This window comes from Schistocerca americana, chromosome 3 (assembly GCF_021461395.2).
Source record: "Schistocerca americana isolate TAMUIC-IGC-003095 chromosome 3, iqSchAmer2.1, whole genome shotgun sequence".
In the NCBI taxonomy this organism is placed as follows: domain Eukaryota; kingdom Metazoa; phylum Arthropoda; class Insecta; order Orthoptera; family Acrididae; genus Schistocerca; species Schistocerca americana.
In genome coordinates this window covers 147,338,168-147,354,194 of record NC_060121.1, presented here as the reverse complement: position 1 = coordinate 147,354,194, position 16,027 = coordinate 147,338,168, and the positions used below count along the sequence as shown (strand labels likewise).

Sequence of the window (16,027 nt, the reverse complement as noted above, 5' to 3'; positions counted from 1 at the left end):
TAGGAAAAACAAACAAGCAAAACAGCATTTTATATCAGAGTATAAAATTGTATAATAAATTGCCAATGGAAGTTAAAAAGGTCATTAAAATATATCTTTTTAAAAAGGCAGTTAAAATGCCCTTCAAAAGTAATGCACATCACACAATTAAAGATAGGTTAGAGGACTCAGAGTAGTGGATAGTAATGTAAGGGACTAACTACAGCACTTAGTTGCATTTCAGTATGAGATTATGATTCACTTTCACAAGGAAATAACATGTCAAGATGCATGATAGTAATGCCTGTTGGCATAGTTTTACAGATGGATAGTGGCACATGGTTGAATATGGAATCCAGAGCTCATGCAAGGTGGACATTGCCATCTTTATAGTCCTACAGTCATTGGCGGGTGTCTTAGTGTTGTGGCAGTAGAGAGTGAAACTATGTTTTATACAGCAAGTAGCCAGAAACAATCCATGTCCTCAGTCTGTGCAGCAATCAAGAATGAAACTATGTTTTATTTGCAAGTTACCTTAAATGAACTGCTTGTAAATCAATGAACATTATACCATAGGGACTTACTCAATGAGGCATTGCAACTGTCAAGACACTGACCTCATATTTGGGAGAACGGAGTTTCTCTGTCTGGCCATCCTGATTTGGGTACTCGGTAGTTTTCCCGAACTGCTACACCAAATACCAGGATGGTTCTTAATCAAGGCCATGGCTGATCACCTGTCCTGTCCCCACAGGCTACCTGTCCTATCCTCATAAAGCATGTTATGTATGCTATGTCTTATATATACTGAGATGACAAAAGTCCTGGAATAGCAATATGCACTTATACAGCTGGTTGTAGTATTGCATTCACAAAGTATAAGAGGGCAGTGCATTGGTGGGGCTGTTGCTCATACTCAGGTGATTCATGTGGAAAAGTTTCTGACACGTTTATGGTCACACAATGTAATTAACAGATTTTGGACGTAGAACAGTAGTTGGAGGTAGATGGACATTCTGTTTCAGAAATCATTAAGGAATATAATATTCTGAGGTCCATAGTACTAAGAATGTGCCGTGAATATGAAATTTCAGGCATTACTTCTCACCACAGACAATGAAGTAGCCAATGGCCTTCATTTAACAATTCAGAGCAGCAGCATTTTCTTAGAGTTGTCAGTACTAACAGACAAGCAACACTGCATAAAATAACCACAGAAGTCAATGTGAGATGTATGACAAACATATATATTAGGATAGTGCAGCAAAATTTGCCATTAATGAGTTATGGTAGCAGATAACCAATTTGAGTGCCTTTGGTAACAGCTTGACACCACCTGCAGCATCTCTTCTGAGCTTGTCATTCTAGATGACTGAAAAGCTGTGACCTGGTCAGATGAGACCCAATTTTAGTTGGTAAGACTTCATAGTATGGTTTGAGTGTGGCACAGACCCCACAAAACCATGGACCCAGTTTGTCACAACAGTGCAATGTGGTGATCACTCCATAATGGATTTGAACGTTGACTGGAAATTGTTATGTTTGGCTACTTGGAGACCATTTACAGCCATTCATGGGGCTTAATGTTCCCAAACATGTCACCGACCCACAATTGTTCATGATTGGCTGGAGGAACATTCTGGCCACTTCGAACAAATGACTTGGCCACTCATATCGCCCAACATGAATCCTATCAAATATTTAAGGACATAATTGAGAGGTCAGTTTGTACACAATTCAGGCACTGGCAACACTTTTGCACTTGTGGGTGGCTATAGCAGCAGCATGGGGACTTCTAACAATTTTTGGGTTCAAGCCAGGTAAAAGGAGGTCCAACACAGTATTAGGAGGTAGTCCATGACTTTTGTTGTCTAAATATATTTTGGCCTATTGACCACCACTGTATTAGATTGACAAATCCTATGTCATTGTGAGATTATACTTGGCTGAATAAAGAAGTAAATAAATAAATATATCATTTAGCTTATCTTACAAATAATCCGGTTTACAAATTTGATTAACCTGATCCATCAAGATTATAATGACATTTCTTTTTTGTCTTGGATGATGGTTGGATCCTAATAGAGGTATTTTTTATTTATTTGGTCCTGTTGGTTACATATTATACAACCACTGTAAAAGTAGTATAGAACAAGTCAACTGATACAATTACAGTAGTACATGAACATTTATACATCACATTGCACAGACATTTGTTTATTTAACAAGAACAATTACATGCATGCAGTATTAAAGCCTGCATTATGCCAAAAACAGTTTGAGTGACTGTTTAAAATAGTATAGTAAGTGATAGTGCATATTTTTATGCTACTGACATATATGCAGGTAAATTTGCTTCCTGGTCATGGTTTGGATTCAATACAAATTTTAACTGCATTTCTTAAGGAGACGTTTAAGTGACTGCTCAAGAGGGTGGGATACATGGGAGTTCACATTTTCTCTTAAGTTTGTTCGATGAGGAATAAATTTAGTTTCCTTTTGAAAAACTGTACATATTTATTTCCTTTTTTATATTGATAGGGAGATTATTGAAGACCTTTATACCCAACTCACTAACTCCCCTACGTACTTTAGTGAGAGTTGCAGAGCCTTGGTGAAAAATTTTTACCTGTCTTGTGTCATGGTTGTGGATATCACAATTTTTCTGAAACAGTTCCCTGTTGTTGGCTACAAGTAACATCAGTGAGTATATATACTGGCCTGTGACGGTAAGTATCCTGAGAGATTTGAAGAGACCTCTACAAGATGCCCCATTAGGGACCCCACTTATTAGCCTCACTGCTCGTTTTTGTATTCTGAAGACTTTTTCAACATCTGCAGCATTTCCCCAGAGGATTATGCCATAGGAGAGAACAGAATGGAAATATGAAAAAGATGACAGCAACATTATTTCTCTGTCCACTAACTGATGGAGAGCTCTTAGTGCAAAGCACAATGAGCTATGTTTCTTGACCAGCTGATCAATTTGTTCTTTCCATCTTAGGTGACTGCCTATCTGGATAACTAGGAATTTTTTACGTGTGGTTTCATTAATTTTGTGATTGTTAACATGTATTTCAGGAACTTTATTTTTTATTTTTTGTCAGAAACTGTATCATATTGGTTTTTGAAAGATTTAAGGTTAGGCTATTCGCAGTGAACCATTTGTGTACTTGAGTAGAGACTGTCATGGCTGTATCCTGCGTTGTGGAGTTGGCTCCTTTTACGAGGATACTTGTATCATCAGCAAACATTACTATTTTTGCTCTGTTATTAATTGTGATTGGTAGATCATTAATGTAGATCATTAATGTGATGCCCGAGAATTGAGCCCTGTGGGACTCCATGTTGTATATTTCCCCAGTCTGATTTTAATGCTGTACCTGTCCCCCTTAAGGCAACCCTTTGCTTCCTGTTCTGTAAGTATGATTCTATCCAAGTCAAAGATTTGTCTTTAATGCCATAATGTGGAAGCTTTTTTAAAAGTGTGTTGTGATCTACACAATCAAATGCTTTGGAAAGGTCACAAAATATCCCCATTGGATACCTTTTGTAATTTAGTTCACCTAAAATTTCATCTGTTAGGTTAAATATAGCTCTGTCTGTGTAGGAGCCCTTACGAAAGCCATTTTGTGTAGTGTGACTATAAATCCTATCATACACTATTCTCTCAAATACCTTTGAGAACACAGGCAGCAGAGAGATGGGCTGATAGTTGGATATTTCATCCCTTGATCCAATTTTGTGGATTGGCATCACTACTGCATGTTTTAATCTATCTGGGAACACACCAGTTTCCATAGATTGGTTACACAAGTAGCACAATATATAACTGATTAAGTCTGCACATGATTTTAAAATCCTACTTGATATGCCATCGTATCCACAGGAATCTGAGTTTTTGAGTAATTTTATGGTTTCTTTTTTTCAGTTTCTTTAGGGGTTATACTTCTGAAATGAAATGCTACTTTAGATGTTATTTGAATGTGGTTAAGTAGTTCAATAGCTTCTGTGTGAGACTGTTTATTATGGTTCACTGTTTTCTCAGCTGTAGAGAGAAAAAAATTGTTGAGATCTGAGGCTGCAGCTTTGTGTTTATTATTGTCAGGTTTTATGTTTCTATTTGTCTCACTTTTTATGACGTGCCATATGGTTTTTATTTTATTGTTTCAGTTGCAAATTTTTTGTGTAGAGTGCAACTGTTTGGCTTTCTTGATTACACTTGTTAGAATTTTACAGTATTTCTTGTAATGTAACTTTATTGATCAGTGTGTATGTAGTTTTCCTGCCCACCATGTTGTCCCAACTCCCACCCACCCATTTGATAAATGATACATCCAGAGAACACTGGCAACACAGAGATGGGCTGATAGTTGGATATTTGATCCCTTGCTCCACTTTTGTGGATTGGCATCACTACTGCATGTTTTAATCTATCTGGGAACACACTAGTTTCCATAGATTGGTTACACAAGTAGCACAATTATTCTCTTTCTCCAGTGCAAATCAGCTTTTGGGTTAACACTACTGAGATGTCTCAAGAATACATCTCTCAAGCTATCTATAACTAAATTAATAAACACCTCTTACCCACATAGCTTGAGGAGGAATCAGCTGATAGGACATATCCTCTGGCATCAATGAATCATTGGGTTGGTAATAGAGCGAAGTGTGTTTTTGGAGGGGGGGGGGGCGGGGGGGAGGACAGGGGGAGGGAGGGGGGAGGTTTCTGTGGTTGTGGTTGAGGAGAAGGGGGAATTGTGGAGGGAGACTAAGGCTTGGGTACAGTTCGAAAGGATGTCAGTTGCAGCAGTACTGCCAAGGCGAAGAAATTTGCATAGGATAGTGGGGGGAGCTGCATTGAACTATTCTTCAGACTGAGAATAACAACATAAACTGCTAATTACTGATTTGAATCAGATACAGAAAGTGTTTTTCCTGGTATTTTTGATCATGTTACCACCAATGTTTATTGTCTTTCTCTGGTTATCACTGTTCACTGACCGTCCTGCTTTCTAAAATAAATCAGCAACTAGATACACTTTAGCAACTGGCTACTTTTTGAATCTAGTCTTTTGGAGATATTATCACATTTTCATCGATCTTGTATTTGATGTTATTGGTTCCAGCTATCTTTTTGTTCTTCAATGTCTAATCTTTCTTCCATTTTGTATGAAGTTTTCTGTAATACAATGACCTTCAAATTTTTTAGTAAGTGGCCTATCTCTAAGTGTTTATTTCAGTTTAACCTTTTCATATACAAAAATTGGGAATCTGAGACCACCCATAGTATTGTATGGTTCATGAACAAGCTCTCTTTCAGAAACTACCAAACTATTTGTGGACTACAATAATTGGTAGACAGTTGTAAGGTAAATGTGCATTATTGTTAGTGTCATGAAGTAAAATGAGGTATGGCTGCAAGAAGTGCCACTTACCTTGTATAGAGATAAAGTGTAACATTAGACTCAATACTAGGTACATCAATTTCTGTGGCTTTATGTAGCATATTCACAAGATGAATTCCATGTCCTCCATCATCTGGCATCAAATACCATGCCTTGTTCCCTGTTGGATATTGTTACATGTGGTGTTATTTCGTAATCTACTTATAAAGACTTACACAGATCAATAAAGTAATGAAACAGTATCAAATTTAGTTTACTGTCATGGTATTCCATGCATGAGTGAAAGTGTAGACCAGTGCTCAACTTTCAACTAGTACCACAATGCAACCAAAAAAAAAAGTTTACTGTGACATTTAACAATTCCTGTGATATTTAACATGATAGTTTTCAGTTCATAACGCCCACTTTAAAGCAAAATATTTTCTTAATTTGTTAGGAAAATTTATACAGGGTGCTTCAAAACTACACCATCAAACTTAGATGGAATGTAGAAGGCACTTGAGGAACAAAATGAGGATAGGAACCCATGTCTGGAAATGTGACCCTATGATGTTACAGGGAGCTGAAGCTATAGGCACCAGCACCTGTATATGTATGCACATACAGAGTGACTCTGAAATGATGTTACGAACTTTTAGGAATGATAGAGAAGTTAAAGTGTATGAAATTGAGGGAAGGGACCCTGATGTGGGAACGAACGAGTCAAAAGTTATAAGTGAAAATCATTCTGATACCTCAACTGTACAGTTGTTGCTAAGTTTGTAGAGTAGGCAAATTTCAGAGGTCTTAGTATGGGTCAAAATAAGAAAAACCTCTCCAGTAAACATGGGCTATAAAATCCATACCTGAGGAGTTACAAGCACTTGTTCATCTTCACATCTGTGAAACACATCTCCCCTACTGAACAACTGCTCGTAGCTCCTAAAGTATGCATGCATTTTAGAGCCCATATTTACTGGACCTGTTTTTCTTGTTTTGGTTCATGCTACCACATCTGAATGTTGCCTGCCTTACAATCTTAGCAACAGCAAGACTGGTACAAGTATTCCACTATCCGGGATATCAGTACAATTTTCGATTATAACTTTTGACTTGTTTGTTTCCAGACCAGAGTCCCTCAAACTCATACATTTATCCCTCTCTATCAGCCTGAAAGTTTGTGACATCATCAAGGAATCACTTATATATACATACATACAGATATACATGTGATGACACCTATAACTTTGACACTCTGTAGCATCATTGAATGACATTTCCAAATGTGGGTTCCTACCCTCATTTTGTTCTTCAAGACACCTTCTACATACCCTCAGAGTTTGTTGGTGTAATTTTTGAACTCTCTGTACATGTAAATGCTGAGTGCACCAACCATGAAAAAAAGCTTCCACCATGACATTCTGTTGCTATATTTGTAAAATGGGAAGGTCTTACTCTCTTGGGTAATTTTAGTTAATCTACTGACGTAAGAGACTCAAACTAATAAATGTATCAGTCTCTAGTTATGTTCCATTGTTTTTTATGGGCAAAAAAGAAGTTACACAAGAAGTGTAGGGTGCATAAGTCATTGTTTAACCTCAAACTTTCTCACTGCTCTGAGCTGATACATTGTTATGATGTCAAACAAAATAAAATATCTTTGACTTTGAAAACACTAGCTAAAATGCAACAGACAAAAATTTGAAGCAAGCAGAATCTCTGTATCAATACACCTAAAATATTAGGGTCATCCAGAATGTAAAGAGCAGTTGTGTACCACACCCAATGCCAATCTCCATCGCTGCAGTCACAAGCATGTCACTTAGATCTTTTCCCCATTATTTGTGAGCCAAGTTTCGTTGCTGAGCATTTAGTCTCTTTGTTCTGTAACCTTTTCAAGCAGCAATGCCCACAGAAAATCCTGCCAAATGCAAAGTGTATAGTGCCACTTGTTTTATGAATGCACCAAATGTTTGGTCTATGGAAAGTTATAGGCAAATAAATGTTGTTTATGGTGATAGTGAAATGAGTGACTTTTCTGTGACATGGAATGTTGTTGGGGAAGGTATTCATGGCACTACACAGCCTGGTGCATTGGCTCAAGCACAGCAAGAACTCCAGCATCTTATGTGGGAAATTTTTGTACACCCCCTTACAGCCCTGGCTTGGCACCAACTAATTTTCACTTTTTCCTGAAACTAAAGGAGCTTTTGTTGGTAAACAGTTTGCAAATGATGAAGACCTCTAATAATCAGTGTTATCCTGTGGCTCAGGTATTTGGTGGCAGAAGAGTATGACATACGAATTTAAAAAAAAACTGGTCCTGTGTTACAATAAGTGCCTTGACAGTTATGCTGACTACATTGAAAAATAAAGTAAGGTGATCTAACTTTGTAAATAAGATTTTGTGTTGAGATCTTGCTTTTTTATTTATTTATTCCAAAATATTCTCTACTTTCTGGATGACCCATGTATGACATCAACATTATTAACTACAAAAACCATTATAAATCTTAGCTTTATAAGCATCTCAGAGGCTGTGGACCAAGCACACTGGGGGGATTTTATTGAAGATTTTTAAAGATATTATTTCATACAAGATATTGACTTTCTCCTGACTGTTTCTCAAGATGACATTTCTTGTCTGCCCCTAGTGCAATGAATGGTCTACCTGGTGCCAAAGCAAACCCCTTAAAAGTAGAATTTAATATTTGTGTGAAACTTCAGCTTGATAAAGAGGCAATGACATAGTTGCTTAATACAAACTTTGCACATCAGTCTGATTACTTCGTTTTTGACAACATAAGTAATTATATGACTATATGACAAGGAGTTCACATATCAGTATGCTATCAAAATGTGTGAGTGGAAAAACAGAAAGTACAGTTACATGTAGACATGCACAATATGAGCCTTCTAAGTTAATTGGAAGTCAGTATTGAAGCTCAACTGTTTTGATGATTTTTTGCTGCTGTTATCTCTTTGCTAGATCATAAAATGAGATTCTGTATTTAATGTGAGTTACACCAGAGCTAATTACATTAAAAAGAATCTATTGTTAGTTCTAATGCTTCTATGTTGTATTTTTATTTTTTTGAGATGTGAACTAAAAAATTATGACTTAAGTCATACTTGTCACATCTTCAAAATAGTTAGCATACATCAATGAGCATATCTAATCTAAAACTCTTACTTGTTGTTTGTTGTTGTTGTGGTCTTCAGTCCTGAGACTGGTTTGATGCAGCTCTCCATGCTACTCTATCCTGTGCAAGCTTTTTCATCTCCCAGTACCTATTGCAACCTACATCCTTCTGAATCTGCTTAGTGTATTCATCTCTTGGTCTCCCTCTACGATTTTTACCCTCCACGCTGCCCTCCAATACTAAATTGGTGATCCCTTGATGCCTCAGAACATGTCCTACCAACCGATCCCTTCTTCTGGTCAAGTTGTGCCACAAACTTCTCTTCTCCCCAATCCTATTCAATACTTCCTCATTAGTTATGTGATCTACCCATCTAATCTTCAGCATTCTTCTGTAGCACCACATTTCGAAAGCTTCTATTCTCTTCTTGTCCAAACTATTTATCGTCCATGTTTCACTTCCATACATGGCTACACTCCATACAAATACTTTCAGAAATGACTTCCTGACACTTAAATCAATACTGGATGTTAACAAATTTCTCTTCTTCAGAAACGCTTTCCTTGCCATTGCCAGCCTACATTTTATATCCTCTCTACTTCGAACATCATCAGTTATTTTGCTCCCCAAATAGCAAAACTCCTTTACTACTTTAAGTGCCTCATTTCCTAATCTAATTCCCTCAGCATCACCCGACTTAATTAGACTACATTCCATTATCCTTGTTTTGCTTTTGTTGATGTTCATCTTATATCCTCCTTTCAAGACACTGTCCATTCCATTCAACTGCTCTTCCAAGTCCTTTGCTGTCTCTGACAGAATTACAATGTCATCGGCGAACCTCAAAGTTTTTATTTCTTCTCCATGAATTTTAATACCTACCCCGAATTTTTCTTTTGTTTCCTTTACTGCTTGCTCAATATACAGATTGAACAACATCGGGGAGAGGCTACAACCCTGTCTTACTCCCTTCCCAACCACTGCTTCCCTTTCATGTCCCTCGACTCTTATAACTGCCATCTGGTTTCTGTACAAATTGTAAATAGCCTTTCACTCCCTGTATTTTACCCCTGCCACCTTCAGAATTTGAAAGAGAGTATTCCAGTCAACATTGTCAAAAGCTTTCTCTAAGTCTACAAATGCTAGAAACGTAGGTTTGCCTTTCCTTAATCTTTCTTCTAAGATAAGTCGTAAGGTCAGTATTGCCTCACGTGTTCCAGTGTTTCTACGGAATCCAAACTGATCTTCCCCGAGGTTGGCTTCTACTAGTTTTTCCATTCGTCTGTAAAGAATTCGTGTTAGTATTTTGCAGCTGTGGCTTATTAAACTGATTGTTCGGTAATTTTCACATCTGTCAACACCTGCTTTCTTTGGGATTGGAATTATTATATTCTTCTTGAAGTCTGAGGGTATTTCGCCTGTTTCATACATCTTGCTCACCAGATGGTAGAGTTTTGTCAGGACTGGCTCTCCCACGGCCGTCAGTAGTTCCAATGGAATATTGTCTACTCCGGGGGCCTTGTTTCGACTCAGGTCTTTCAGTGCTCTGTCAAACTCTTCACGCAGTATCGTATCTCCCATTTCATCTTCATCTACATCCTCTTCCATTTCCATAATATTGTCCTCAAGTACATCGCCCTTGTATAGACCCTCTATATACTCCTTCCACCTTTCTGCTTTCCCTTCTTTGCTTAGAACTGGGTTTCCATCTGAGCTCTTGATATTCATACAAGTCGTTCTCTTATCTCCAAAGGTCTCTTTAATTTTCCTGTAGGCGATATCTATCTTACCCCTAGTGAGATAGGCCTCTACATCCTTACATTTGTCCTCTAGCCATCCCTGTTTAGCCATTTTGCACTTCCTGTCGATCTCGTTTTTGAGACGTTTGTATTCCTTTTTGCCTGTTTCACTTACCGCATTTTTATATTTTCTCCTTTCATCAATTAAATTCAATATTTCTTCTGTTACCCAAGGATTTCTACTAGCCCTCGTCTTTTTACCTACTTGATCCTCTGCTGCCTTCACTACTTCATCCCTCAAAGCTACCCATTCTTCTTCTACTGTATTTATTTCCCCTATTCCTGTCAATTGCTCCCTTATGCTCTCCCTGAATCTCTGTACAACCTCTGGTTCTTTCAGTTTATCCAGGTCCCATCTCCTTAAATTCCCACCTTTTTGCAGTTTCTTCAGTTTTAATCTACAGGTCATAACCAATAGATTGTGGTCAGAGTCCACATCTGCCCCTGGAAATGTCTTACAATTTAAAACCTGGTTCCTAAATCTCTGTCTTACCATTATATAATCTATCTGATACCTTTTAGTATCTCCAGGGTTCTTCCATGTATACAACCTTCTTTCATGATTCTTAAACCAAGTGTTAGTTATGATTATGTTGTGCTCTGTGCAAAATTCTACCAGGCGGCTTCCTCTTTCATTTCTGTCCCCCAATCCATATTCACCTACTATGTTTCCTTCTCTCCCTTTTCCTACACTCGAATTCCAGTCACCCATGACTATTAAATTTTCGTCTCCCTTCACAATCTGAATAATTTCTTTTATTTCATCATACATTTCTTCAATTTCTTCGTCATCTGCAGAGCTAGTTGGCATATAAACTTGTACTACTGTAGTAGGTGTGGGCTTCGTATCTATCTTGGCCACAATAATGCGTTCACTATGCTGTTTGTAGTAGCTTACCCGCATTCCTATTTTCCTATTCATTATTAAACCTACTCCTGCATTACCCCTATTTGATTTTGTGTTTATAACCCTGTAGTCACCTGACCAGAAGTCTTGTTCCTCCTGCCACCGAACTTCACTAATTCCCACCATATCTAACTTCAACCTATCCATTTCCCTTTTTAAATTTTCTAACCTACCTGCCCGATTAAGGGATCTGACATTCCACGCTCCGATCCGTAGAACGCCAGTTTTCTTTCTCCTGATAACGACATCCTCTTGAGTAGTCCCCGCCCGGAGATCCGAATGGGGGACTATTTTACCTCCAGAATATTTTACCCAAGAGGACGCCATCATCATGTAATCATACAGTAAAGCTGCATGCCCTCGGGAAAAATTACGGCTGTAGTTTCCCCTTGCTTTCAGCCGTTCGCAGTACCAGCACAGCAAGGCCGTTTTGGTTATTGTTACAAGGCCAGATCAGTCAATCATCCAGACTGTTGCCCTTGCAACTACTGAAAAGGCTGCTGCCCCTCTTCAGGAACCACACGTTTGTCTGGCCTCTCAACAGATACCCCTCCGTTGTGGTTGCACCTACGGTACGGCTATCTGTATCGCTGAGGCACGCAAGCCTCCCCACCATCGGCAAGGTCCATGGTTCACTTACTAAGGAGCCAAAATACAATATAGTTCTATCTGAGAAAAAGAAGGCTCTAGTTGACTGGATTGAAGTAAGAATGGATAATCATCAAATGTAACAGCCAAAGTTACCTACCATCTGCACATACACGATATATCAATAAGGAAAGTTAGTGAAAACAATCAGTGAAATGGAACTAGACAGGCAGAGTGATACAGAAGAATCTGAGGATGAATAGGTACTTAAATGGAAGTGATTAGTGAAGCTATAACTCTCTATAGATAGAGAGATGCTCAATGATAGATGCTCAAGAGAGCAGTGTGTGATGCCTTCAGTGACTACCATAGCAGAATATTGTCAAGTGATCTTTCACAGAACCAAAAGAAATTCTGGTCATATGTAAAGGAGACAGGAAATGAAATTGAGAGTAGCAAAGAAAAAGCTGAAATGCTTAACTCCATTCTCAAATGTTCCTTTACAGAGGAAAGCCCTGAAGGACTCTGTCAATTTAACCCTTGTACCACTGCAAAGAATTTAATCCTCGTGCAACTGCAAAGATGAACAAAATAGCTATTATGGTCAGTAGTGTTGAGAAATAGCTGAAATCATTGAAATTGAAAAAAAGATCCAGGCTCTGATAGAATCCCTGTCAGATTCTATACTGAATTTGTGACTGAGTTAGCCCCTCTTCTGACTATAATCTGACATAGATCCCTTGAACAAAGAACCATACCCAGTTATTGCAAAAAGGCACAGGTCACATGCATACACAAGAAGGGTAGTAGAAGTGATCCACAAAACTACCGTCCAATATCCTTGGCATCAATTTGTTGTAGAATCATAGAACACATTCTGACCTCAAACGTAATGAATTATCTTGAACAGAATGATCTCCTCAATGCTAACCAGCAAGGATTTCAAAAACATCAGCAACGTGAAACCCAACTTTTCTCACATGACATACTGAAAGCTTTGGATCAAGGCAACAAGGTAGATGCACTATTTCTTTATTTCCAAAAAGCACTTGACTCAGTACTGTACCTACATACACTTATTGTCAAAAGTATGGTCATATGGGATATCAAGTGAAATTTCTGACAGGATTGAGGACTTTTTGGTAGGGAAGGCACAGCATGTTATCTTGGATGGAGAGTTGTTGTCAGATGTAGAAGTAACTTCATGTGTGCTCCAGAGAAATGTGTTGGGACCCTTGCTGTTCATATTGTATATTAATGACCGTGCAGACATTATTAATATTTAAATCACCTGAAAGAAGCACCATAAATATTCAGTCAGATTTTGATATGATTTTAATGTGGTGCAGAGATTGGCAACTTGCTCTAAAATTTCAGAAATGTAAAATTTTGCTTTTCACAAAACAAAAAAATGTTGTATCCTGTGACTATAATATCTATGAGTCACTGCTGGAATCAGCCAACTGATATAAATACCTGGATGTAACACTTTGTAGGAATATGAAATGGAACGATCACATAGGTTCAGCTGTGGGTAAAGCAGGTGGTAGACTTCCGTTTATTGGTAGAATACTGGGGAAGTGCAATCAATCTACAAAGGAGATAGCTTAAAAATTACTCATGTGACAGGTACTAGAATATTGGTCAAGTGTGTGGGACTCTTGCCAGATAGGAGTAACAGAGGATATTGAACATATACAGAGAAGGGCAACACCAATGGTCACAAGTTTGTTTAATCCATGTGAGAGTGTCACAGAGATACTGGAGGAACTGAAGATAGGCATAAACTATCCCAAGAAATCATAATGTGTAGGCGATTATGGCTCAGGCTAAGAGTCTGTGGTCGAACAATAGAAATTCTTCCTCCTGATGTTTCGTTGCCAAATGCTGATCATCTTCCGAGGTGAGCCAATGACTAACTGCTAGGCCATAGTGGTCCTGTTTATATAGAGCACATAGAGAGCACCATCATTCATCATATGCTGTTGAGTGTGAAACTATCTCTTACTAATATCATTACTCTCGATCAAAGCTAATCAATTGTGACCTCGTTGGTACAAAGTCGACAGCCATATCGAATCTAACTTTAAGCCTTCTTCTTTTCTGTTAAAATTATTGTGGTGTTTATAAATCTCTATGGCTTCTCTGCACATGCATGTGTAATATTGCAATCTCTTAGCTAGCAAGCTTGTCTCACTAAATTTTATTTCATGATCACCATCTTCAAAAACATGTCCCGCTACAGCCTATTTGTCAACGTGACCCAGATGACAATTCCTTTTATGTTCAGTTAAGCAGGTACAAACACTTCTCTTCTTCTTCTTCTTCTTCTTCTCTCTCTCTCTCTCTCTCTCTCTCTCTCTCTCTCTCTTTTTTTTTTTTTTTTTTTTTATATATATATATATATAAAGTTTTTATGGAATTTTTTGTACACCAGGCACTGCAATCAGCCAATAAAAATCCTTTGAAAAGGTATCGGTATGTGGTGGAACTTTTGTGATATGCAGTCTTGGTAAAGGGGAACTGAATGATTTCTGGGTGCATTTAAATAGTATTAATCAAAAGATACAATTCGGTATGGACACAGAGAGTAATGGACACCTTAATTTTTTTGATGTTTCAGTAATGAAACAGGCAGGTGGGACTTAAGGTCATAAGGTATATAGGAAGCCAATCATTACCTCCATAAGAATTCGAACCATCATCCCAGGCAGGAGAGAGGTGTCATTAAAACATAGGTTAACAGAGAAAATAAAATCAGTGAGTCAGTTTATTTACAAGAGGAATTAAATCATTTGTGAACAGCTTTTAAGAAAAATGGATACACTGATAATGAGATAGATCAAGCACTCTATCACAGAAGAAAAGTCTTCCAAAACATGCAACAACAACAATCATCAACTGGGAAAGTTTTTCTTCCATTTATCCACAATATTACATAAAGTACTGGGAAAGTTCTGGTCAAGTTTCAGGTTGAAACAATCTGTGAATGTTTAAGATTGGCGAAAGATGAACGTCACCCTTTTGCAAAACCTGGGATGTATAAAATTCCATGTTGTTGTGGGAAGGTTTATATTGGAACAATGGAAATGTGTGTTAATACCTGCCTAACCAAACACAAAAGGAACTGTCATCTGGGACTCACCGACAAATCGGCTGTAGCCGAGCATGTTTTTGAAGATCGTGATCATGAAATAAAATTTAGTGAGACAAGCTTGCTAGCTAAGACATTGCATTATTATTATGCACATATGTACAGAGAAGCTATAGAGATTTATAAACACCACAATAATTTTAACAGAAAAGAAGAAGGACTAAAGCTAGATAAGACGCGATGATCGACTTTGTACCAATGATGTGACAATTGATTACTTTTGATCAAGGGTAATGATCTCAGTCAGAGATAGTTTCACTGTTGACAGCACGTGACAAGTGGTGGCACCTTCTATGAGCTCTATATAAATGTGACCTTCATTGCCTAGCAGCCAGTCATTGGCTCACCTTGGAATATAGTTCTCACATTTGGCAATGAAACTTGAGGAGGAAGAATTTCTAATTTTCAACCATGGCCTCTTAGCCCAGAAGTTTTAATTAATATCCTGAGAAAGTCTAAAAGTTTGAAGAACCAGCTTTACATGATGAGTCAAGGAATATACTACAATCTCCGGTGTATCACTCTCACAGGAATTGTGAAGCGAAGATTAAAATAATTATTGCATGCACAGAGGCATTCAGACAATAATTCTCCCCACACACCATATGTGAATGGAATGGGAAGAAACACCAATAATTGGTACAATGGGATGTACCCTCTGCCATGCATCTCACAGTGGTTTGCAGAGTATAGATGTGAATGTGGATGTAGACTAGTTCAGCAGTTTTTCACCTTAGCGTCGAAATTTAATACAATGAATCACGAAGTAGTAGAAGATAGCAAATCAAATAACTAACTTACTTTGTTTTTTGTGTATCTGAAATACTGGGAACTGAGGGGTGCTGATATTTTGTGCCATCATTGCCGCAGACGTTGTTGTTGCCTACATCACTGCTACTGTATCACCATTGTGTTGGGCAGCTTTGTTAGTAGTTGCAATGTCATCTTCCACCCCCCATTCCCCACCCCTGCACCCACCACTGCCCTGCTCAACTATGGTATGCAATACCATTTATAGCTAAATCTGCTGCCACTGCTCATGAAATGTTGCATCATGTTTGCTGGAACAC

The 16,027-nt window shown here is 38.1% G+C and overlaps 1 protein-coding gene across 1 annotated transcript in view; it reads right to left on the bottom strand.

Moving 5' to 3' along the window:
- Nucleotides 1-16,027, bottom strand: part of LOC124607131 (phospholipase A1-like) — a 123,121-nt gene that overhangs the window by 105,106 nt on the left and 1,988 nt on the right. The window contains exon 2 of the mRNA XM_047139337.1: nucleotides 5,418-5,547. Within this exon, the coding sequence (XP_046995293.1) occupies nucleotides 5,418-5,547 (130 nt within the window). The remainder of the gene's footprint in view (nucleotides 1-5,417; nucleotides 5,548-16,027) is intronic.